The sequence below is a fragment of the Thalia democratica genome, chromosome 2 (genome assembly GCF_965202585.1).
Source record: "Thalia democratica chromosome 2, ktThaDemo2.hap1.1, whole genome shotgun sequence".
In the NCBI taxonomy this organism is placed as follows: Eukaryota; Metazoa; Chordata; class Thaliacea; order Salpida; family Salpidae; genus Thalia; species Thalia democratica.
The window spans coordinates 10,726,677-10,753,984 of NC_139166.1; the positions used below are offsets into that span (position 1 = coordinate 10,726,677).

At 26.5% G+C, this 27,308-nt stretch overlaps 1 protein-coding gene across 2 annotated transcripts in view; it reads right to left on the bottom strand.

Moving 5' to 3' along the window:
- Positions 1–4,390: 4,390 nt before the first annotated feature.
- LOC145849913 (peroxidasin homolog) overlaps positions 4,391–27,308 on the bottom strand; it is a 58,386-nt gene continuing 35,468 nt past the window's right edge. Inside the window, exons 17-35 of one of the 2 annotated variants that reach the window (XM_082955018.1) lie at positions 25,966–26,096; positions 24,993–25,112; positions 24,679–24,789; positions 23,499–23,600; positions 23,239–23,335; positions 19,990–20,153; positions 18,277–18,454; positions 17,806–17,943; positions 16,666–16,910; positions 14,897–15,060; positions 13,407–13,572; positions 12,737–12,852; positions 12,325–12,477; positions 11,533–11,675; positions 10,453–10,585; positions 7,859–8,065; positions 6,751–6,911; positions 5,306–5,550; positions 4,391–5,044 (exon numbers count right to left, since the gene is read on the bottom strand). In XM_082955018.1, coding sequence (XP_082811144.1) covers positions 4,875–5,044; positions 5,306–5,550; positions 6,751–6,911; positions 7,859–8,065; positions 10,453–10,585; positions 11,533–11,675; positions 12,325–12,477; positions 12,737–12,852; positions 13,407–13,572; positions 14,897–15,060; positions 16,666–16,910; positions 17,806–17,943; positions 18,277–18,454; positions 19,990–20,153; positions 23,239–23,335; positions 23,499–23,600; positions 24,679–24,789; positions 24,993–25,112; positions 25,966–26,096 — 2,944 coding nt within the window. In that variant the 3' untranslated portion in view covers positions 4,391–4,874. Of the gene's footprint in view, positions 5,045–5,305; positions 5,551–6,750; positions 6,912–7,858; positions 8,066–10,452; positions 10,586–11,532; positions 11,676–12,324; positions 12,478–12,736; positions 12,853–13,406; positions 13,573–14,896; positions 15,061–16,665; positions 16,911–17,805; positions 17,944–18,276; positions 18,455–19,989; positions 20,154–23,238; positions 23,336–23,483; positions 23,601–24,678; positions 24,790–24,992; positions 25,113–25,965; positions 26,097–27,308 lie in introns of both variants that reach the window. The other variant, XM_082955017.1, reaches the window with a different exon arrangement.

The following is a 27,308-nucleotide window of genomic DNA, read 5'->3' on the forward strand; positions in this document are numbered from 1 at the left end:
TGAAAACGTGGCATTTTGTTGCTGATGGCAATTCGCATGTCTGCCTGTGTATTCAAACTGTTTCTTGATTTAGTTTTTATTGGTAAAACAGTACTAAATCCAGACTCACACAAGTAAGTCGTTGCGAATAGAATGAGAGTACTAAGTGCTTTTTCACCAAGTTTTAGAAACATATTCGTTGAACAACACCAATATTGTTTAAGAGTTTTGCTTTCAAACTGCATTTTGAGAAAACGGTTCATGATCTATAAAATTAGTTTCACAGTAGCTAAAAACAAGTTTTCTTAAATGGTATAACATACAGTAATTGCTGTGAACTGTACAATTTACTGATGTTAAATCTTTAAGCATCACTTTCTGCACAACTAAGCTTAATAAAAGATTACATTATAAATGTAATAGACTTAACAGAGCCCGTTCTTAACAGCTAATATAAAACCTGCTGAAGATACTAATTTTTATCTATGTATTTCAATTAAAATAGAAGCTAGTTCATAAACTGTTTTATATAATTAATGGCCAGTTAATAAAATAAAATATTTAATGAATAGATGATTAAAATTCGCAGGTGTAAAGCTCTAAGAAGGCTTTACTCAAATGTTAATTCTAAACTAACAACTATTAAATGAAATTAGTAAAATGAATTTACTTCTAGAAAAGCGCTCTTGCTCTATGACGTATTAAAAAATTAATATATTAAGAAAAATAGCACCAACTTTTTTTTATAACAAAATGTACTTTTTACTTTATAAACTTTATCAGAGAGTGAAAATCTCCTTATTTATCATACAAAAATAAATAGCCATCTCGCACCCCCTGGAATGCTGCCTCGCACCCCCAAGGGGTGCGAGTACCTTTGGTTGTGAACCCCTGCTCTAAGACATCACAGTAACACATATGAGTTGTACCACCTATAAATATTGTGTATATACGTATAAATTTATTTAATATTGTACCACCTATAAACAGTGTTTGTGCTGAGAGAAAGTAACCACATGTCTCACAAGAATTGATTGATGCTTGTAGAGTGAAAAGATAACTAAAAATTTTAGTTTAAACAAAAGTAACACGTGTAAACGATTAAATGTAAAACAAAAACAGGTTTTGGCACGTTAGTAGAATTTAAATTCGCGCGCATTGAAACAGTTATTTACGAAAGTGTTACAATTACGTAAACTTTTTAGATTATGTTTTGTGAGGTTATAAATATAGGTTAAGTTTTTATTTGTGGCGACACACATAAGTTTAAACCTATTTAAAGTATGTATTTTCATAAAATAAAGAGCCTTTTAAAACAATATCTAAGTAGAATATTAATGATTATCTAAACTTGAGTCTAGCATTGATTAAACTTGATTATAATTTAGTTGCAAAAATAAAATTGTACTAAGGGCTGTTTGTTTTGTGTAGCAATGACACGACAAAGCTAAATCAAATAATACATGTCAATTTTAAAATTTAGGAATAGAAACTTAGTTGTACGCATATAAATCAATCAAAACTTGAACCCCAAGAGCAAATAATTCAAAAATAAACAAACTTATAACTCTTAATCTCTGCTACTTTTACTCGGTTTTATAAGGTCTTAAATTACGGTGAAAAGTGTATATTTGAAGTAACATTGAGATATATTGCTTGATTTATCAAGTAATTTGATACAACTTCGGATTTACTGCAATTAAAGTTCATTTTCCCAAAACAGACCACCTTCGGTTTTTAAAATGAAAATTTGAATAAGGATTTTAGTTTAAATAAAGTTTTGTGAAAGATTTTTTTGCGACGTTCAGACAGTTCTGTGAAATAATTTTTTTTATTACATTAAACCTATAAGTTCGAGAACAAGTTAAATTAAATATTTTTTATAGTTAGGTTAGTAGCATAGGCTATATTAGTATCTATATTTTAGTCTAAAATAAATAAAAAAAACTTTTAAAATAAAGTAGTTTGTAGTAAAAACTTAACTTGAATCTAATAGCCTATGGTCGATTGTTTTAAGCGCTATGAGACCAAGTTTAAATTGAAATTTATGATAAGACGACCTGTTAGATGTGTGATATATTTTATATATGAAACAGGCGTGAAATAAATACGATTTATATTAGACTTATAAGGGGATAAGTACAAGCTTGTTTGAAGTGTGAAACTAAATTTCAAATATTTGTGATTTTGTGTTATAAAATTGTTTATTTTTAAAAACGTATATTTGAAATTTATGCATACTGTAAATTTTTTTAAAAGTAACTTTGTCTTAATAATTTTAATAAATAGTAACAAACGTAATTCGCATAGATTTTAAAAGTTAGATTGCTCAAAAAAATCTATAAAGGAGGTTCGTCAAAATATTTAAATTATGTTTTTAAGTAGTTATATCTGATATAATGTTTTTTTTAATTAAACCTACATCTTATTTTTTCATAAATTGATTTAAATATAAATTTTGTGCAAATTAAAATAGTTATAAATTTTAACCTCGTTTAAATATTTTTTTAATTTAAAGGTAGAATGTTAACCAAACAAAAATCCAAAGTAAAAAGTACTAAATCATTATAAAAAGTTTAAATTTTAGGTTTATTTTTAGGTTACAGGTTTGAACTAATTCATTCTATCATGTACATAAAACATGGTTTAAAACAAATCTTTGATTGACAGCTGGTTATATAAAAACATTTGTAAATAGAATAAAAATTAAAATATAAGATAATTGATAGTTTGAAAGAGTTGACTAAACTAATAAACTTATTACAAAATATTTGTACAAAACGATGAGTATAATAACACTTGCAATTATTTATTTTATTGCTTTATTATTTGCGTATACACACATATTGCCTCAGACAAATTTTTAAAGAAATTCTAAACTGAGAATTAAAAAAATTGTAAGCATTTTATGAATAAAAACAAACTAAATAAAAACAAGTTATACAGTAGTCTTCCTTTATTGTACCAAAATATGTTTCTTTGTGTTAAAGAATCAACACACTTAAAACTGTGTTTTTAATGGAAAGAATAACTCAGTGATTCGTTAACACACAGAAACATATGTTGGTACAATAAAGAAAAATTACTGCATAACTTGTTTTTATTTATATTACAGTGAACTTGTTTCACTAGAATCTTTTGTTAGCATCCGATTGTTTCTATATTTTGATCAGTAAAAACAAACTAATAAATTTTTATACAATAATTTAACATCTTGATTAAGTACAAGCATGATAAGTATAATAGAATTAAATTTTATAAAGATTAATTTATTTCGCAAACAATTTTTCAAACGTTTCCCAATCTGATTGCCAATCTAGCAATATTTTATAATTTTATAAACACTACAATCAGTTCATAAACATTTGCTGTTAGCTTTACTTATTTTTCTATGTTCGACGAAGTCTTTCAACTCAGGTTTATGTAGAAAAAATCAGCTTATCTATATTTTTTAGAAACATCATTTATCGTCACTACAAATTGGTTTGCAGACAGTTTTATGGTATTCAACTTTGTCACTTGAAATTTCCGTAGAGATCCTCCGAATCCCGTATTTATACGAGTTTTCTATAATTTAACATTTTTGTGTCTAGTTGAGTAGTTTTTGTTAACGGTTGATTCAAACAAAATTTATAATTTAAAAATTAATTTTTCAAAACTTTTTGTTAATCAGTTTTACTCGTTAACCAATAGTATGCTTATCTGCAAAATATAATGAATTAATAATCTTTTATTGGTGTTGTCCAGTTAGTAAGAAATTTATTATATAAATATGAATATGTCCTGTATGAAACTTTTATAAAATAAAAACTGCTTTTATGTTTATCGTTTAACAAAGATTATAAACATAAACGTGTTAATCTATATAAGGTTTGTATCTTTGAATTTCACCTAAAATTTTTCTTTAAGTATAAACTCAATTTACAAATAAGTTAAACTTTGATCAATGATTTATATAAATTAAAAAAAATAACTTTGTTTGTCTTATTGAAAACAAAAGAACATTTGATTTCTATGAGTAAAGTAAGACTATAATAATTTACATGTATTATAAAAATATATTAGTTATTAAACTAAAAACAAACTTTAGTAACTTAACACTGGTAAACAAGTAGTTTATTATTAATAAACAACGTAACATATGACAAACTTTTAAATAAAAACACTAAGGACTTAATATTATGCTGAAATAAGTAATAAAACGTATACAGTAAGTTTTGTGTAAAAAATTTACCTCAAACAAATAGTAACTTTTTAAAAAATATTAAGGACTTCAAAAATTTAAGGCAACCCTAATGAGGCAGATAAAACAAATACCAGAAATGTTATTTCTAATTGAAAAAAGGTAATAATAACTTATTAGAAAACTTTATTAAAATGCAGTTTTGGCCAATAAACTTTGGTTTTGTGAGTCAAAAGAATAGTGTTAAAAGAAAACACTTCGTGCTAAAAAATTAGTTCTAGGTTTACATTACAGATTTGAATAAATCTTGAAAAAATAAGAAGTTTATAAATGAAGTCACGGATAGAAATGATTGTGTAAAAACTTTTAAAAACAGGAAAACACTACGGATACAGAATGTTATAGACTAATTGTGAAAAATTAAAATAACCTACAAGACTTTATTAGTTGTTAATGTTATGTTTTAAATAGTTTTAATTATATTTTATGAGAATGTATTTTTTTAAGTGATTTTAGATAGATTTTTTCTAACTTTTGCTTAAAGCGTTTAAAATAAAACAGATTTACAACCTAAGAAAAAAATTACATAAACAAGTTCAAAAGACTTCTTCAATCAACTGACGTTTGTCTATATTATTGCAATACAAACGATCTTTGTATGTTCTTCCCTCATATCAGACGATCTCTAACAATCTCGATCTTGGGAATTTTTTTACTGATCTTCTTCAGAGAGCATCTTAACTTTGTCCTGCAACTTCTTCATCATCACCATCATGTCCTCCATCTCTTTCTTCAGTTTTTCCACCGTCTCCTCCTTATTTTTTGTCTCTTTCTCTTCTTTTTTGTCTTCTTTCGATCTTCGAGACCTCGATCTCAAATGACCTGGAGTAACATAAAGCTTATAACAAATAACACAAACTACAATATATACACAATCATTACACTGCTTAGTGTTAAGGAGGTATACTGAAAAATGATTTACGATTTTATGATCTAAAGAGATGGTTAATGTACAAATACCTAAAATGTACTGTATTATATACTTAACAAAAATTTTTTTTTAGTTTTTCTGGTTTAAAAACCACATAAACAACTGTAGTTAGATACCAAACATAGATAAATATTTATAAATGTATGACAAACCAGATAGAGTCTCAGTATGGTCATCCTCATCATCAGAACAAAACCCGTCGCATTCTTTCCACGGCGACAAATCGACTTGGGGTATTTGATCACATGACACGAACTCCGACGATGATTGGACCAACAAGAAAACGTCACGTGGAACGTTTGTGACGTCATCGGTGTTGCGGCATATGACGTCAGCTAATGAAGTTTGCTTGAGTGACGTCAGCTGGGCCGGACTAAATATTCCCGGGTTTTCGTACCTGGAGAAAGTTGTTTACAACTAAAACTTCTAATTTTATATTTTCATTTATTCAAGCTGTTTAAAACTTTCAATTTTATGATTTAGTTGTGGATTTTCGTACCCATATATATTTGTCAATTCATTATACTGCTAATTATATGATTTACTTTTATTAGTTTTAAATATTTAAGCTAATCACTTTAAAAACCTATGTTAAACATATAACAAGGTTCCATACAAAGCTTTAGCTTACTAGTGTTTTTAAGATTTTCATTAAAGATCTAATGAACTAACTTATTAATTATATAATTAGTTTGTGAAACTTGTAAGAACATAGTAATTAAGCTTGGTTGAGAAACCATGAAAATTTAACTTAAGTATTTCGAAACAAAAAAAAATGGTACCAACTCCCTTTTAAAAATTCTGTGAAAACAAATAATGGTAAAAAGTGATAAATTATGTATTATTTTAACTAAATGAAGTTATTCTATTAAAAAAAAAATCAGACAGAAGGTTTTTGTGTATTTTATATTTTAAGAAGATCATTATTGAATACAAACAAAAAAGACAAAAAACTTTTCCGAAGTAACTAAAATTTTACTTTTTTTTGTACAAAAATTATTCGCTATTTTAATGGTCGTTATATGCAACTTAAACGTCGCTGTGTCACGGGTAATTGTCAAATAAAGAGGTAATATTTTTCACAAATTAAAATAGTTTTAAGTTATACACTTCACTGACAATAGTGACATTTGTAAATGTTGAAATATATAAAAAACTTGACATTTAATATTTTCTATGAATATCTTGAATATTATCATTCCGTAACGGATTTTCCCTTGATTTAAGCTTTGTTAATTTAAGTTTTCGTAATTATGTCAAAGTTCAAAGTTTCAAACAACTGTTACATAACAAATTTACTAATCATAAGCTTTTTGTTTTTTATCTAAGTTTCCTAAACACATTTAAAAGTTTTTTAAGTTTTATAAAAATGATTTAAAGTTTAAATGTGAAAAAACTAAATATATTTTGAAGGTTGTTTTGATGCTATGTCAGTTATATTTAAAAATATAATTCATTATAAAATTTACAGTTACTCAGTTCCATCATAATTAAGTGGAGTTAAATATGTCATTAGTTTGTGGTGAAATTAAGTAACTGTAAATTGCTATACCAAAATTCAAAACTAGGTTTCAAAGCAAAATTAAATAAAACAAACCAGAATCTGTCTCCGTCCCTCGTCCTACTGAACTGTTCTTTCAACAGGCACCTAAGAGTGGGTCCTACTCTGGATCCTTCTAAAATGTCTTCAAGGATCATTCCAACAAAAGGATCGATGTTGTGCGGAGTCTTGTACAGCTCTTGAAGTTTGTTACGTACCTAGATGTTTTTTATTTAAAAAAAATTGTGAATTGTTTATGTATAATGTTGTATACAACTTTTAAATTTTGATGCGTAAATAAAACATATTCAAAAAGTAAATCGTAGAAAGTATATATATATTTTTGTTATATTGTGCGGGTTTTGTTCAATTTTGCGAACTTGTTGCGTATCTATATATCGTATATAAAAAAATTTATGAAGAAGAGTTTTTATTAATTTCTAACACGTAACTAAAGTACAAGATAAAAATATTTTCTACTTTTATCTATCGTTGATAAAAACTGTTTTATGTACAAGAGTTTAAAATAATTTTTGATTTAATTCGTCTTGTAAAATTTCCAAAACACTGGTATCTCGTTACGCACCTGAGATATTTGTTGTTAGGTAGAAAAAAACATTTAAGATCTATTATTACATCTGTCACTTAAAATCAAATAAAAATGTTTATATTGAATATCAATTAACAACTAAGTACTAAACAGCATAGTTTTTAACATGCTTTGTTTTGCTTTTATCGAATACACGTTTACTTTTAGGTGCACCTTCGATTAAAACAAAGAATATCAATTTTTAATCTTCAGTTTACAAAAATTATTTATTAATATTTATTAAAAAAGGTACTTTGTCTGTTATCTAACTAAAAATTTTTTTTTTCATTTATTAGTTTTGTTTGCTGAGCGACCTAAAAACTTTAAATTGAAAACTAACAATCTGAGTTGTGTATTTAGTATTTAAAGTTTTAAATTGATTTAAAATAAGACAAAAGTAAACAAATATAAATTCAAAATTACCTTAAAATACTTCCACAAACAAAACAATTTTACTCAAGACTTTTTGATAAAACTTTTAGTTACTTTAAAGTTTATTTTTAGACTTACTAATGACATAGCATATAGAATCATACAAATTAGTAAATATTAAGAATTAAAGTTTTACACACAAACCTGTTCGCTTTTGATTTCTTCTCTAAGATCATCGAAAGTGTTGGCGAATGTGAGGTTGCAGTACTGTCTCCACTGATTGTAGAAGGGAAGAGCGTGATCCCTACCTCTCTGCACGTTCAATGCTCCCAAGTCTAATGCGACGCTCTCCGCCAAAGCGAACAACCTCTCGATCAGTTCAGCGTTCATAGAAGAATCCGTATCTCGTTTCTGAATAATAAAAGTAATTTTTGTACTTGTATGGTTTACATAAATTAATTAGTTGATCAGTTTCTATTTTCTCTGTAGTAGGTTTATGGAGACTAAGTTTGTACTTATAAAAGTATTAAATTAACTACTTTTGAAAAAAATTGTGTTTGTTAAGCTTAGGATGTACATCAACAGCTAAATATTTTATTGCTAGTTTGAATTAATCGAAAATCCTTGTATAGTTAGTGCGTAAGTGTTGCCAACAAAAGCTTGGAATTTTCCAAATTTAATTTTTATAATCTAATGGAAACCAAATTAAGAGTTAGCTATTTTACATAACTATGACCTGTAACAGTAGTTATATAAGTTTGTAGCGAACTGTTCTCAAGAAAAACAATCAAACTTTATTTAGACTGTCATCACTGGGTAAAAACTACCAAACAATAAACTTGTAGACAGAAAATATAAGTATAATGAATAGCTTTATTGTGGTATAACAGGCAAGATAAAAATTTTGATAAACATCTAAAATTTTTGATTGTTAGAATTATATAACAAACTTAAACATTTGGCATTTTACTAAATTATTAAATTTACCAACGGTTACGTAATTTACATTTACTTAATAACCTATCACTAAAAAACTCAAAAAATTCTAAATGATTTAAAACAAAACTTTTAGCTCAAAAAACTTAAAAATAGATGACAGAACTTGGAAACTTTGAAATAAATTCAGAAAACAACTGTTTTTATTAAAATATGTGTTGTTAAACACTTTTTTGTGTTCAAGTTATGCACAAATAAAAACACGTGTCTTTTTAAGTCATATGAATTTGTTAAGATAACAAAGGCACATGTTTTTAGACATTGTTTAAAAATATGATCTTCTGTAGACAATATTTTCGTGATGATAAAACTGTTTGCTTACAAAGTGATGCATTATTCCTTTTGCTTACACGAGTATTACTTTATTACTTATTACACTTAAGAAGTATACTAACTGCGTCAAAGTTTATGTTGGTCTACTGATATTATTTTGGGGCTTCTAGCTTACAAGTTTTGTTACTATGTCAGAATACGTTCATACTTGATGACTTGTTAGAAAACAGTATATAGTTTAGTAGCTCACTAACTGTAAAACTATTTGTAAATAATTTTATAGTTTACTACTTATTAAGCCACCTTTGTTGTTTTAGTTTAAATAAAAAACATAGAATAAGTTAATTTTAAATAACAAAATATTTCAAATATTTTGTTGGGATCCCTAAATGTTCTTGTTATAGATATTTGTTATAGATATAAGATTTTGATAATTCCTAACAAAAAAAAATCAAGTTTTTAAAACTAGTCCAACATTTTTCTTATTTAGCAATTTCAAATTTAATAAGTTTATAATATCCTTATGTTTTAAGCTGTCAGAATACTATGCAAAAATTTTGTTTATTTATATTTATCAAGATAATTTAGGGATAAAGTGAAAAAAATAAACATTACTAGCCTGTTACAAAAGTTTTACTTAAAGTTTTGTTTAGATTAAGTAAAAAAGTTGTTGATCATTATTATATAAAAAATTAACTCATAAGATATGACTTCCAAAAAAAATCAAATATGTCGATTATGACGTATTAACAACCGATTTTAAATGTTAGTGGTGAATTTACAATAGAGCCATTAGATAATAGTAAACGCATACAAGTGAAATAAAGTCGATTGATAACAAGTATCAGGATAAGTGAAGCTTTTAAAACAACGATAAAACATACTAACGAAAATAGTTGAATTTTTTTGATTTTGTAATTAAAAAGTTATTTTTGTTTGAATGTTTACTGATAAAACAAAATTCCCAAGGAAAAAATGTGCTCAGTACGTCTAATTATTCTAAAACTACGACTTTCAGCTGTGTTTTTACAACAAAAATTTTCGCGGTTATTTTATTCCCCGCACTGGTGATTAATACTAATGATGACGTAATTGTTTTAAACGTTCACAAATTGGAATAATTTGTTTTAGAACTTTGGACAGCCGCTTTGCTAAACTGCTGCAATTAATATTAAATTATTGAAAATAAAGTTAGTACTTATAATTGATCAGGTGGTCGCTTAAAGCAATAAACAACATTTTTAAGTACTTACTAAATAAAGTAATGGCAAAACTAAATTAAGTAATTATAGAGTAAAAAAAAACTATAAAAAAAGTTCAATTTTTTTTCTTTACCATACGGACATGCATTTTATGTTATAGGACTTAATGATAAAAATAGCAATACATTTCAAGTTAACTGGTAAAGTTTAGTACATAAATTATTATAAAAACTTGCAACTTTTATCAAACTCTTTAAATTTACTTGTTTTTAAAATCAAGGTACGTTTGTTTAAAATATTTTGTAACAACACTACTAAAACACCAACTTTCATGGGTTTAGCGATGAGACCCCTCAACAGAGGTTCAATTCCGCCCTCATGAACGATTCTGAAGGGTGCGAAGAACGCGTGGTGTAGTTGTAAGTGACCCAATGGGTGTTCCTGCCATGTTGAGTTTAACCTGAATAAAACATTGATAGATTAATAAACTAGTTTTACATTTCTTTATAGTGTTTTTATAACTTTATCTTGTAGCAGACATTTCTTTAATTATTGTAATATTTGTTGAGCAATAAGCACTACATGTAAATCTTTCTTTAAAACAACAAAGCTATTATGATCAGGTGTTAATTTAAGAATTTAAAGTTTTTTATAAGTTTTTCTACCGAGGTCATGAACATGTAGATGGAATTTCAAAAAAAAGAAAACTTAGTAAAAAAATTGGAAGCAATAACAAAAAACTATTAATAAGTATACAATATATACATTTTCGACATAAAAATCTATACAAAATTACATATAAGTTTTCTGTTTGAACTGCTATTAAATTTGATTCAACCGACAAAACTGTTATTCAATTTCATGTCAAAATGGATTACTGTTCACGCTCATAATAACTCATGTGTGAAATTATTTGACGTTCGTTACTCAAACAATAAGCAAGTAAACTGACTCATATAAAAGCAAAATAACAGTGATGTTTTGAAAATCAAAGTCCTTTGATATACTGTTTATTTTTCTTTCAATCTTTGTTTTTATGTTTGTTTACATTAAGATCATTCAGAGTATAGCTTTCGACTAAGTTAATACTATTATATATCACTAAACAAAGTCTTTGTTCTTCACATTACTTTTCGCTTAAAAGGTATGAATGTTTGTGTTAAAACAAAAAATTATTTTTTTTTTATTTGATCTTATCACCACTATAAAGATTATCATTTTGTTATTTATAGGTACACTTTGTCAAAAAAAAATCTCGAAAGAAGTTTGAGTTACCCTTTCTGTACAATAAAATTTTTATACTATATCTAGCTGAAAATCTAATTAGTTTTTGTAACAAGTATTTTCACATTGTAAACAAACACATAAGTTAACACAAAATAGTTGTAGTTATAAAAATTTACAAACCTGTACAGTATTGGGTTGATCATTGTGTGTCCGAATCTGTAAGCAGCAGTGGCAAACACATTAACAATTGAGGATGGTTGATTCGGGTTGTAGCCCCCATAACTTTCCATTGCATCGTTACCTAGCAACTTGGGTAGCCAGTGCTGTTTTGAATATGTTTGTTAATTCTTTTTTTACATAATAATATGTTTGGTTTGAAAATTTGAAAATATTATTTTTCAGAAAATAAAACTATATTAAGTTTACATTGTAAAAATTGTTTACGTTTATTGTAGTATTATTTGTACGCTTTTCGTTTTTTTACTTATTTAATTTTAAGTGTTCACAAAATACTTATATCCATTATTTTTAAAGTGTTTAATAACCAAATTTGCTAATTTTAAATGTGTTTTAAACTTAATGAAAAAATACAAACTGGTTTCAGACTTTGGAATTCTCGAAAACACATCTCTTTTTAAAAGTTTGGTTTCCTACATTTAAAAAGCTTCTAGTTTAGTGATATATCAGGTTTACAAAAGACTTAGTTTGATCCTATGATTGAAAAGAACTGCGGTTTGATTAATAAATTGACTAAAATTTTTCAAAGTTCCCTTATTCAATTTTACATGCTAAACTAGTATTATTCTTCATTTAATGATAAACTTGTTTTCGATTAAAGTTATACAAAAAGTAAACTAAGTATCTCAAAAATAAACATTAGTTTCTATTAACTAATTAAAAGCTTAAATGTAATCAAATTATAAAAATAAGGGATGTTACAAATTAAAACAAAGTAAATGCAAAGTAACAAACATTGTAAGTGATGTGCTGCATTTTGGCGCCAACAATTTTCCTGGCTTCCGAGTAAATTACATCACCTTCCCAATGTGGGTTGAGTTTTTTCAGGTACCTCGCAATCCTGTTGTGTTCCCGCATAAACAATGTGTGCATGGTCGTTAGCCCCACCTAGTTGATAATTTTATTCTTTTTTCGATTCAATTAAAAATTAATTTTGTAAATACATAAAACAAATAAAGCTAGTTTCTATACATAATTTAAATAGACTGATAGTATCTAAAACTAATTATTTTTCTTTAAAAAGTCGTTGCTAAAGCTCGCTTTTGTATATTATAATCTTAAAAGTAGTTTATGGAACATTTATACACTCTTAGCAGTCGTAAAAAAAAAATTAGTTAAAATAAAGATACGGTATTTTTTTACTCACATGTTCATTAGCTCTAAGGTCACCAGCAAGAAAACACGGAACACTTCTCTGTCTTGCTGTTTCACTATCTCCTCTTCTGCATTCTATAGGAGCAACTGGACGAATCACTGAGATCTCTGTTAGTAATATTCATAAATTAAGTTTTGACATTAGTTTTTAGAACATTATACAAGTTGTATATAAATTGAGAACATCTTTATAAACTACTTGTTTTAAAATTTACTCAAATTGACATTAACTTTTAATTATGTGCACTTGATTTGTAAAGTTGTTTTACTCTTTTTGATACAGAATGTATAATGAATGAGTCAAAATTTATTTGTTACTCACAAGCTTCTTTTACTGTTAATTCCGATAAATTAAAAGTACAGTAAACAAATTTAAAAGTACCACAAGGACCAAGGTCGCTGTATTTATTTTATGGTAGGAGTGGTTGGTGTCAATTAAATAACATTTAAAAGTTTCATATATACATCTACTCTAACTATAATATATATAAATTGCGTCAGAGTGTTTTTTGTTTTTTTGTATAACTTGTGTATCATTGTTTGACAAAGTACTATTTATTTCAAACCGTACTAGCTAATCACTTAGAAGTTTAGCTTTATGAAGCATATATTCTATTTTTTTTTAACTACTTTTCTAAATAGATTATATATGTAAAACGTACCAGTACCAAGGTCGCTGTATATGTTGTAAGGTAAAAGAGGTTTGTGTCCTGTCTCAAGAGCTTGCCCCTCCTTCAAAAGTCCCTCCTCATTTGTAAGCTCCCTTAAATTTCTACCTTCCTCTTCAGTGTTTCCGTAAACGTTTGACGCATCCAGGTACGATGTGATCTATAAAATATATATATATATAACTCCCAAGTCTTGATTTTATTTAAGCACATGAAAACGTACATCAAAAAGACAATGTTACATATAAAAGTTTGATGGAAAAGTTTCATAGTACTTTGATAATGTTCAGGTATTTACTTTTAAATAAATATACAAAAAACTAAAGAATAAAGTTTTTACAAACTAGTTGCACCAAAAAGCTTATTTGTTATAAACTACTGTAAGTTTTTTTTAAATCGAAACATAACTAATATTGTTCAAAAGTTTTTAAATTCCTAAAGAGCGTTTAACTCGTTTATAAGCGATTATCGCTGCTTTAATGTGTTTATATGAAAACAACAATTACTTAACTTAATGACACATTACATGGTGTGTAAATACTTCATGTATAAAATGTTTCTTTATGCTTTAATTTATTTTTTATGACAAGCCAAGTATTAACTCATCTTGCTCACAATTTAAATTTTAGAACGTGCTGGTTAATACTTTAAATAATGTTTTATTTAAAAAAAAGAATGATAAGTGTCTAATTATCTATTCAGTTGAGACTTTAAGAGATAATGATGACATAATCTTTTGAGTTGTGAATTTTGATCAATTTAATATGTCACGAACTAATAATTACTTGAAATTTTGCAAGCATGACTAATTGTATCTAGAGTTTAGATTTTATGTTGCACTTATTTTTTTTTAAAAACTAAAATAAGCAATAAGTATATGAATATTTAATGTATATATGAACTTAACTTTAGTGGAAATAGATGAATTCTAAAGTTAATTTACTAAATATTTCTACAGATAGGCATATTTTCTTTAATTACTTTAATTTATAGTTTTAAAATAAATAACAAACTTTCTTTTTAGGAATACTTATAGGAATACTAATGTAAATTATTTTAATGATTTTTGTCTGGTACTAACTTTTGAATTTTTCCATTACAAAAAGTTCTAAGTGAACTTTTAAAAATAATAAGCTTTAAAATTTACAGTAAATGTTCGAAAATTGTTTATATATTTAAACGATAAAATACCTATAGTATTTTTTATAGCCTAATTCATGGAAAAATAGCCAATGAAATTAATGAAGTATTGTATCACAGTTTATAACTAAATCACAGTATTTTGTTATCATCTTCGTAAACGCCACCTTGTCAGATTAAAAAAAAAAACAAAGTAGCACTCTTGTATTGCTCCTTAAGTATTTAATTTATTATCTTGTTTGACAACTAAAAATTAAGGCTTCTTGATAGTCAAAACTATCCCTAAAGAGGCAACCAACTTTGGTTCACTCTTGCTTAAATACACAATATCATGTTTATCTCACCTGATTGATTTGTTCCCTCCTACTCAGCACGTTGAAGAAGACGGATGTGATCCCACTCCCACATACTGCGGAGGATCTGGTGAACTCCATGCACCCTCCCCCGTTGCCATGGTTACCGTGGTGACCGTGGTGAAACCTCCCGTGATGGGGGTTTTCCCCGTCCACTGTTTAGAAATAAAGTTATTAAAGGTCTAAGATTCATAGTGTTTAAACTGATAAAACAAACTAGTTTGTCGATTTTAAACTTATTGTTATAAAAAGTACATGTAGCGTTTATTAGAATATACAAAACTTAATTATTAAAAATTAATTTAATTATTTATGTTATACAACTAATGTTTCATTTTCCTTGTACGTTAAGTTTAAACATTCTAACAATTTAATAAACTACCTCTTAATTTCAATCTTTTTCAACCAAAACTTGTAATAAATACTTTATTAATGTATATTTCATTACAAAATTAAGTAATTTCGATAAAATATTTCATTTACATTCAATATTTTTAGGTATATCACTAACGGATGTGGTCACTGGTTAAAGTTTTTAGTTACAAATACTTCTAACTACATTCTTTTTGCTTAAAGTTTAATGCAAACAAAGCTTTTTAAGAAAAGAATTAATTAAACAACCGGCGCAAATAAGTATTTTGAATAATCCAAAACACAAAATTTATAGTTTTTAACCAATTACTTTTTATTTTCAAAATATTTCATTGAATTCCTTTTAAAGCATTTTACTACTTGTTCGAAATACGTACTGTTTTTAAAATTGAACTGCTTTTAAATAGTTTTAATTTTTTATGATGTTTTTATTACAACGAATACTTAAAATCATTATTTTAGAACGATTTAAACTGTACGTTTATTAAAAAGTTTTGTCATTTTATAGAAATATAATTACCCAATAAATATAAATAATTATTCACTAACAATAAAATTAAGCTTGTAGTATGTTGTAGGAAGTTGTAGAAGGTTCTTGACAACAAAGAAAATTGGCAGCGTTTTAATACAACGTTAATGATTGTTTATAAAGAGTGGAGTTCAAGAACCTTTCTTTTTGTTTAAACTTAAACTAAAATATTTTCAAGTGGATATATTCTTTGTTAGAACACAATAGCGAACTCATTTAAACTGTATGAACTATTAACTGCTTAAAACTTGAATTGATGTTTTTATATAAGTTCAAGTTATTATTATTTCTAAAATTAAGTACAAAGTTATTATGATTAATTTTGTACTAAGCAATGATCGTAAAAAGAATAAAAAAGGGTTAATAGCCAAAAACTTCTTAACATTACCTACGATGTGTTTACAAAAGTCTAAATAGCTTTGATTTTGTTATTTTATTCGATTGTTTAATACCGTATACAGATGTTGTGGTAAAATCAAAATATTCATAAACTTAAGCCTTACAGAATGAAATGTCAACTTTTAAATAGTTATTTTTTATAACAATTTAGTAGTTCAACATTTTTAATTAAAAAAATTACTTAAGATATATGCTTGTAAATACAAATTAAAAAGAAGCCTAATATATTTTTGAAGTTTTTTTTGAAATTAAAGCACGATGCACAGTAATGCATAGTTACCAACCATAAATAGGTTAACAAGGTGCCTCTTTGTCAAAAGAAACTTCACAAGCCGTAATAAGTAAATATTATATGAAGTAGTATCATTATCTAACCATGAATGGAAACAAGGAGCTTACTCTCACATAAGTCCTTGCAAGCCCTAACAAATAAATATAATTTGTTGTTTTGTTATCTTACCGTGAATAGGAAAGCACGGAGCTTCTCTCTCGCACGAATCCTTGCAAGCCGTACCGGGATCGGAGAACCTCTGAATGCTGGGAGCCATTGCTGTGAAATCGAGGTCGTGATCCAGGAACTGTCCCCACTGCATGACCATGTGTGTAAGTTGCTGGTCACTAGAGGCGCTCTTTCCCATCTCTCCGTTCGACATCAGCACCCCGTACGACACTGACCTTGGCGAGGGTAGCGGGTGGGAGTTGTACCTGTTTGTTATTATTCAAAGTAAAAAGTTAATTATATAAAAAGTGTATTTTAAAGGTTTTTTTTGTTTATACTTAGGGTTTACTACTACTTATTTAGGGATGTGAGTTTGTTATCAGAGATATTGAATCTCAACATAATTAGATAGTGTATATTAAATAGTACTGCATAGGATTCTTATCAACTATAAAAACTGTTTTTTCTTGTGCCAAAGATAAAACTAACTTTAAAACATTTTAAGTTTGTTGGTCATAGGTATGTTTTTTATGAATAAATTTGACGAAAATTTATCTTAAAGTTTTACAAAGTTTTAGTTTTGTTTAATATAATTAGTATAATCTTATAGTTCATTAAAATAGTTACGCAAAGACAAAAATCTGTTTTAGATCTTTTGACGTCAGAAACTTTTAAGAACAAAGGAGTTTTTGTCTGCTTTACATGTAACCAGACGTTTGAGCTTGAGAGTTGTGTTAAATGTGTCATTTAATCAAAAACAGATGTCTGGCTAAAAACCTTTAAGAATCTATAAAAATAAAATTTAAGTTTTTAATTATTGTTATCACTTATGAAGTTTGTTTTTGTATTCGAATAATAACTATTAGTCAACATAAATATGTTTAGAATGTTTTTTAAACTTAACTTTATGGCTGTAAAATATAGTTTTACGTAACATTCATATAATCGCATACTTTGAAAAAGAAATCGCTTGAAAGTATGTCACCTAACATCGCAAAGTATTTGAAATGGGTAAAATATTAATATACTGCAAAACAGCTTAAACATATTTACGCCTTGTTGTACAACTATTCAGTTTTAAGTTGATTGAAATAAAGTAAAAAATATAAGCTAACAATTTACAACAAACAAAAATTAACAGACAAATTAAGAAATACTTACGTTTTGTTAGGATTCCAAGCGATAGGATTATTGAAACCATTTTCATAAATGGGTTGCAGGACTCTGTGAAACGGGGTCAAAGATGCTCCCCACATCGGGTGTTGTAAATTGTTGCAGGTTCCATCTAGTGTTCGGTACCTAAGTTTTTATATTAATTTTACTTATAAATAAAAAAATATTTTGTATAACTTTGTATGCAATAATGTATTAAAATACAAGATATTATGTGTATTAGGTTAATATTTGTTTAGTTTAATACGCTGTACACTTTCAAAAGTCTATATGTATCTGATATCCATAAAACATAGTGGTTATTAAACAAAAAAATAATGAAAACAATTTAGTAAAATTTTATACGCAAACATAGCATGTTAATAAAATTAAGTTTTTAATAATAGAAAGTTTAATATACATATAACTAATAGCTAACTTATTAAAATGTATAACAACTAACTAAAAAAAACAACTAACTTTCTGTGATAGCAGAAATCTTTCGAACAGTTTGGTTGTGTCCGATACGTGGAACAACCAGATAAATTCGCTACTAGCTCGATAACTTCCGGCCGGATAAACGAAATTACGTCATTGTCCTGTGACGTGATTATTGTTTCTGTTTCTGCTGTTGTTTCGTCATCAACTTGGTTGAAATCTTGAATTTATTTAACTTGTTATTAGAGCATAGTAAGTCCCTACTTTTTTATTAAAAACTAGTTGTTGTTGAATAACTGTTAAAAATACATACTATATTTGCATTTTCGATAAATTATTAATGGATCGTAGTATAATTATTTTTTAAAATTGTTAAAATAAATGTTTCAAATTACCTATGACATCTACAAAAAAATTGTTTTGCAATACATTTATGAGACAAAATTATAGAAATTATATTTGTAGAATTTTTCTAGAAACTAAAGTTTCATTTATAAAAACTACATAATGACATAACACTTGAATAGAATGTTTTGTTACGCTCTAATTTTATTATATTATTATGAACTTAGTTGTACATTTTACGTTTTTACACAAACGTTTTGCAAGAATTAAAGTTTAAAGTGTAGTAATACAAAACTTTTATGAATACTACATAAATATAAATTTAAGTTAATGAATCTATGTATACAATTTTTATATAATGCTTACGTTTAATGTGTGACAAATGTTGAAGTCATATACGAATTGACTAAATGGTGTACTGATAAATTTAAATAACAAAATAATATACTATTTATTTGTGTCACTCATAAACTATCTTTCTGAATTTAACTAATTCACTGCTTCCACACAGAACACTACATATTAGTACTAAAAAGATCACTTTAATCGGCTATAGCTTAGTTTGAGTGGATTTTCGGTATTAAGCGGATTTAAAATGTCGCTTTCAAGGAAAACCTTTAATTGGTCATTAGTTGATTTTTCGATGCAGAATAATGTTGTAATTGACCTATTTTAAACACAATGTAGGCAAAAATTACTTATGTTCACATTTTCTTTTTTATAGTATTTAAGCTTTACTAACACTTACTCTGAGTTTTATCAACACTAAACTTTCGTAACTTGTATAAAAAAAGTATGGAATTTTTTAGGTGTATGATACTTGCAATAAAATTAAATCTTAAAGTAACCACATTATTTTTACAGTTGTATAAGAACCATAGCCTTTGTAAAAAAATATATATTTAAAGTTTTTGTTAAACAAATATTTTAACTCTTAATTAAGGCTGTCTCATTCGACAAAAAAAAACAACTAATTTGGTCAATACTATAAAAAATATTTCAGACTTTTTGTTTTACTTTTGTAAAGTTTTTATTGAAATTAAAGGAATAAGACTTATATAGAATCTAGATCAGGGTTTTCAAAAGTGGGCTATAAGCATTAAAGTGGCCTATAAGCATTAAAGAGGCCTATAAGCATTAAAGAGGCCAAAGGGGGAGGATCGTGTAAGTAATAAAAAGGCCACAGGGGGACTATGAAGTCATAATTTAAAACTTAAATTAGATATTTAGGAGTTAATGATGAGAAGCAAAAATAAAAACTTAGGAGTATATGATGCTAGTTTATGAGAATTTTTGTCAAAGGGTACCATAGCTAATTTATTTCTTTAAAGGGAGCCCTATGAAAAAAGTTTGGTAAGCCCTGATCTAGATGCTATACTTTTTGTTTACGAATTAACATTCAAAACTAACCAACAACAGCTTGTGGAGAGTCCCTCCTAGCCCTCCTGACGCAACACTCGATCACTCGGAGTGAAACGTCGAAGACTTCCGCAGCTTTTGCCATATCAACAGCTAAGTTTGAGGAGGGAAATCTCATCAAGGATAGTAGATCACCAGCTGTTTGCTTGTGTTTCCTGTTTGTATTGTGTTTATACGTTTGTATTTTTTTAAAGTGAAGTTCTTATAAGTATAATGTTTATTGAATTGTACCAAATAAAGTTTAACATTTATTGGCAACAAGTCTACTGCTGCTTGCTTGTGCATGCAGTTGTATATTGATTCTATAATTTAATTGTTTTAAAAATGCTCAATCATTTATTAGCAACTTAAATGTGTATTTCTTGTTTTCCTTTAACATTGTCTCATTGTCATAGTTTTAGTGCACTGACTTTATTTTATGTTTAAGTTAGTATACTGTCTTTGATTTAGTTCGATCTCTTGTAAGTTGTGTATATATATTTGAATTCTTTTTCATTGCATATATAGGTAAGTGATGTTCTTGAAAGGTTATAGTGCAACAAATATGTTTTGCTTTGTAGATTTGAGTTTGCCCAACGATAAAAAATACTTTTTTCTTTAAATGATAGGACTGTTTATAACACAGTAAATTAGATTGCTTTTTCGTAATTTGCTGATTTACATAAAGCTAATCAATTAATTTTATATAGTTTAGAAGTATAATTACAAGGTAATGCATTTAAATGTACATAAATGTGATAAAGTTAACTAATAAACAATGTCAAACTTTTTAACTGTTTTTGAATTTAAATTTACAATAAAGAAATGTTTAACACTATTTGAGAATTAAAACCTTTGTACTTTTCTAAAGAATTTGCGTTATACTAAAACTTTAAGCACAATTTACTAAACTACAACTATATTTTGTCAAGTTTATTAATTTTTTAGATGATAACTATAACATTTTTTTGTGGTCAAAACCAAAATAGGAACAAAAAATATCATTAGACCTCACAGTAGGACACACATAAGTTTTTGAAAATTTACCACCTAGAAACATTATGTGTGTATATATATATATATATACTTATTCACAATTGTACCACCTAGAAACAGTTTCTGTGCCTAGACACAATAACCACAAACCTCACAAAAGTTGATTTATAGCTGAGACGTGCGAATTTATCAGCTGCTTACTTGTAATATTCAATGTCGCAGTAAGTACGGCACGTGTATACGTTTGAATGAGACAAAGCATAATACAGCACGTGTAAGAAACTATAGTAGATATATTTTGCTTGTGTTTGGGTTTAAACTGTTGAACAAAAAATTGTGACTATTGCCTCATCCTATGTAAACTATTTGTGTGTGACGTCATGATTATTTGTCAACTATTTTGTTTGTGAATATCGTGTTATTTTAAATGCATCGCACTCGGATGACTAAAGACTTGTAAAAAAGTAAAAAACACTTAAAAATATTTAGACTTGAAATAATTTTAAATATATGTTCTAAAAGTAAACTCGTTTGAATTATTTCTAAATATTTCAAAATCATATAATTTTGTCAAGTTAAAGATATTTATGACTTTTATCATTTTTTAAACAACTTTAAGTTAAACGATTCATTTATGATATGATTGAAATAAACTTAATCCCTCAATGAACAATTTTAAAATCATTAAGCTTTGCTATTTTTACTCGGCTTTATAAAATCTTAAATTACGGTGAAAAGTGTATATTTGAAGTATATTGAGATTTTTTAGTCGCTTTATCAAGTAATTCGATATAGTTTGGGATTTACTGAAATTGAAACAAATTGTATTAAGACCACCATCGGTTAAAAAAAACAAAAGCGTTTGATCAAGTTTTTATTTATGGGTACTACTTTTGTTAAGTTTGTATGTTTAAATATTACTGTTGTATATAAGGTGAAACAAAATATTTTAGAATTTTATTTAAGTTATACTTTTTTTTTGGCGAGTACCATAAAATTAAATAACATTAAAGAAGTATTATAGACATTAAAAAGCAAATCACTTACGTACTTACACTACTATAATAAAAAACAAGAAATGATAATTCGAATTTTATCAAAATTGAATATTGGTTGTTACATTTGCGCTGTGATGTCATATAAAAACTGAAACTTATTGTAAGACCACCTTGCTTGCTAGATGTGTGACATATTTTATATATGAAACAGGCGTGAAATAAATACTATTTATATTAGACTTATGAGGGAATAAGACAGGCGTTGGTGAAAAATATAATTTTAACAGCAGCATATGTTAGATTGTGAGATAAATCAACTAGATAGAAAATTAGCTAATGTTCTGTATAAAAACTTGCCTTTTAAACCTTTTGAAACTATATTAAACCTGTTTCTAAAATAATTTTTTTCGAACAATAGCTAACTTTTAAAAGAAATGATTATAGTAATTGAAGGTTACGCTACTAAGCAGTTAAGAAGTATTCTCACAGATTATTATTAATTAAAAGAAAAAATACTAACTTGTATTTTTTTTGTAGAACATAAAAAAACTGATGCAATACGAAAACTAGTATTTTTGAGTTATAAAGCTAACTTTATCGTTTATTAAACTTTTAAATATATTTATTTTATCTTAAATAATAAGACAATTCGAATTACCTAACATTTTAAAGAATTGGTGAGTTTATTGCCTATGAACACAAACAGTAATCTCGCGTTTGTCTAAATTTTTTTCAAATAAGTAAAATCTTTTACACAAAACCTGGTTAAGATTCATATAAAGATAATAAAAAATTATAAATATTTTATTCATATTTATCAAAAGTTAAAGATACAGAATGATTTATCGCAAACTAATTACGATTGATTACTGATTTGCATGTTTGACTTGAATATCATTGCATACATTAAATATATAGCCTTTTTTATCATTGATAGCTTTTGATTTGTAAAAGATTTTTATTTTTGCTCATTAAATGAAAATAAATACAAATCTTAAACTTACTTCATTAAAAGTATTACTGTTTAATGGCGTTAAAAAAAGTTTTAGTCTACTTAATATAAACACTTACTTCTTGATGTTATCTTAAGTAACTGAGAACTATAATATATGTTTAAATTTCATTAAATCTGATTTAAAACATTAATCTAGACTTACTTCTTGAAGTTTAACTTCTTTCAAGAAACGTTAAAAAATCTTTAAAAAATTAGTTTACTATATACTTAACAAATTTTAAATTAAGTTATTTGTTGTTTAAAGTATCTTACTTATCGTTGAGTGTTGATATTGTATTGTTAATTGCTCTGTTCACGACTAAATGGGCTCTTCTCATAGCGTGGTTCAACGAATCAATGGTTACTATCGCTGTAAAAAGTATTAATTATAATTTTACTTTTATGTAGTAATCTTTTTTTTTTTCTTTTTTTTTTTTGCTTTTAATGTAAATGTTTCAAAGATCAAAGTCAAACATCTAAAAGTATATTAATCTAATTACTTTTATATGTTTACTAACCACTTTGTCTCTTACTTCTGATATTAAATCTGTTTTCTCCAGTTGTTTCTTCTCTTATCAAATCTCTTTCGCCTTCGTTGAAAAATGCATCCAGTATTACTTCATCATCAGTCATAACTAAAATGTTTATAATATAATGGTTTTAAAATAAATACAGTTTTAATATCAAAGTTAAAAAATAATTACATAGAGAGTATATAGTTTAAAGTTTTGTTTTAGAGAAATGTTCGAAAGAAGCCTATAAAGTAGTTTCAAAACTTGAAGTCAATAATAAACAAAAAAATTAATATATTATAGATTACTAGGTCAGTTTTTATGAGATTAACTTGTACTTAAAGTATGTTCTAAATATAGTTGCTAGTTTGATTGACAACTACCTATATGTAAATTCCTAATATGACCAAAACAAATGTAAACCATTATTTAATATTTTTAAAATAAATTATTTCTAAAATAAGTCATTTCATTTCAGATTAGACGTAAATTTTTATTGGTTTATTAAAAGTGCCAAATTTAGCTGAGTATTTTAAATAAATTTTTATTAATTGACAATTATAACCAAATGCATTCTTTATACTTGAAATAAATTAAGCGTCTTGATTAAATGTCAGCATGATAAGTTACACAGCTGTATAATTTTCATGAAGATTAATTTGTTTTGCAAACAATTGTTGCTGTGTTTCGCAATTTGTTAGCAAACTTAGTATTGTTTTTATACTGTCAGTGCAATTTAATGTGAACTACAGCTGAGGATTAAAAACTATTTTATTGTTTCAAAAAACATATGTTCTGTTCATTTTAAATCCAAATATTCGCAATCAACTATTTTAAAGCCTTTCCTGTAGGGTTTGTGGAAGGTTATTTAAAAATTTTTTAACCATATTATTTTCTATTTAAGTAAAAAATATATATACATAAAGAAAAGAAGAGAAACTAAACAACCTTTCACATAGCTCACATAGAGGGCTTTAAATTTTCAAGTTCAACATACAATACAATAGTGTAATACAAGCTATTGCTTATAATCTTTAGTTGTTTAAGTTAGAAATGAATTATCTTTACATAACTTTAGTACACAAATTACACAGGAAAACAAATTACGTTGTGACGTAATTGTAAAATTTTGTATTGGACGAACTAAAACAGTATGTTTTTACATATATAGTTGTAAATGGATATTTTATTTCAAACTTACAATTTCCTTCCGATGAGCAACCCTCTTCAAGACATCCGGGAGGTAGAATGTCCGCAAGACTGTCTACAATCTGCTCCGTGGAGCTACGAGTCCTTACTTTTAGTGTCATTGCTGTTAAAAAACAAACAATTTATTTTTATATATTAACAAGATATATTTACGAAACTACAGCTAAAACATTAACTGATATCTTCAAGCTTTTTAAACAGCTTATATTTATTTAATGGTTTAATGGTTAGTATTTAAAACACTCATATAAAATATATCACTTATTATAAATTTACACTTATAATTTATATGTAATTTATACTTACAAGAAGAAATAGCGTCATGTCTACTCCTAACTCGGCATTCGTACCTTCCCTGATCAGATTGACCAACTTGCCTGATCGTCAGCACACTAGATGGCGGTGATGAGATGCTGAACCTTCCTCCTGTGACGTCATACTATATTAAGCAAGTTTAACAGTTATCAAAATTTTAAAACAAATCTTATTTTTTTAAATAAATCAAAATATGTTAAAAGTGTAAAGTGCATATTTATGTATAAAAATGGTTTCTAAACTACTTCAGCTAAAACAGTTAATATCTGTACAGTACTTTTATTTATTAAATTCAATTGGTGTAATCGGTTTTTTTTTTAATGATTTAATTTATGATGTATATACCAAGTAAATTACATCTAAAATAATCGTAGAAACACTTTGCATTATATTTTTATAATATTTCCAAATTACGTTTTTTTTTGGCACAAAGGTAAATGTTTAAAATACTTTTAACTACATATGACGTATTTAAATTTTTAGTGACTTATATTTACACGACTTAATCGTAAATTTTGGTGTATAAAAACTCGTTAATCATTAAAATCTTGTTTATAAAATTTAATTGCTTGTTAGATTACTAAACTTGAAATGATTTTTTTTCAAACAAAATTATTAATAACAAGTAGATACTTAACTCTCTATGTGTTAAACTTAAAAGTATTATATTTTAAAATACGAAGTTATAATTACAGTGATTGTTTTAACAGAGCATAATTTACATAAAAGATATTACCCGTAACTGGATTTTATAGAAACTACTTTTTGATTTTATTGTTAGTTTTTTAACAGTTTTTAAAAAAGAAGTAAAAAAGGATATTGTTGTACATAAACGAAGTCAAACCTCATTAATTTGTAATATACAACAGATTTTTATAAGCCTAAAAAAATTTTTTGTTCTTAATTTAGAAACGCAAATAACTATTATTGTTTTAGTACACGTAATTTTAAGAATACAACTTACCGTTAGTAGGGATGATTCTGACGTCATCCTTGACCCAAACCATGTTTATGACGTCATCATCTGCAGCCCCTCTGACGTCACAAAGAATTCTAACCGTACTGCTCGCGTCGACTTCCTGATCTTCCAGTGATCTATTGAAAATTATTAAAAGTAAATATATATCCAAATTAAGAGTTAGATAAACTTTTTGACTATTAGATTTAATTATCTTAGCACTTCTTGCAAACAGCGTTTCAATTTTTTTTTCACAAACGCGTACGTTGAATTAGTAAGTTATAATTTAAATTTTTATATTAGCAAGTCATCTTTAAAATTCGACCAAATCTAAATTTTGACTGGCTTATAAGTTATTTTATTGATCATATCATGAAATTTATGTGCTTAAAGTACAGGTATGTTATTACCATGAAAAACATATAGCAAAATTGATATCAATCAACTAATCGCCCATAAAAAGTGTTTATGTTTGTAAATTACAAAGCATATTCTGTGCATGTATCTACAATATTAAAATAAAATACCTTTACGATAAACTATATAATTAAATCTGAAATTTTTTTAAATACTTATAAGTTTACTATAAGTAATTTAATTAATACTTTATACATCAATAAAACCTTAGCAAGTTGATAATATTCCATCGCATTTAAAAATCTTTGTTGTATGAATATAAAAACAAGCGAACAAATAAAACATTGTTAACTAAGTAAAATGATAAAATACTTTATATGTCAATAAAGCTACTTAAAATTTGAGTTCACTTAAACTTGTAAAATTTTATTCAATTTGTTAGTACCGAAAGCTATATTTAAACATAAATTTAAAATATTAACAGTATTTTTGTAGTAAAAAAGTAAACTGCTAAAAACTCTTTGGGTCATTGAAAGTACCATAAAAAGTTTTTTAAATTTACGATAGAGTTTTGCAGTTTTTATAAATAAAATAAAACTAAATTCTTACAAGTATTACTAAATCTAAAGGTTATCATGGTGTTTATAATTATGATAAAAACTATGATTTTCTTTTTAACTCAAATATTTTCTTAACTTTTAGTACTTGAAAATAATACTCAAATTTTTATCTTTAAAATATTTCACATTTTTACGGTGATCTTTTTTGAAATCACTACTGAACTTATGAGTCAATTAAGTTCATTTAGAACAGGGATCGGCAAACTGCGGCCCGCGGGCCAAATGCGGCCCGCAAAGGGTAAATCTGTGGCCCGCGAGCACGTTAATTTTTTGAACGGAATGCGGCCCGCGAAAGAAAATTTTCTGGCCCGCGAGCATGAAAATGTGGCCCGCTGAGCAAAAATTTATTTTAACTTTTTTAATAATATTTTT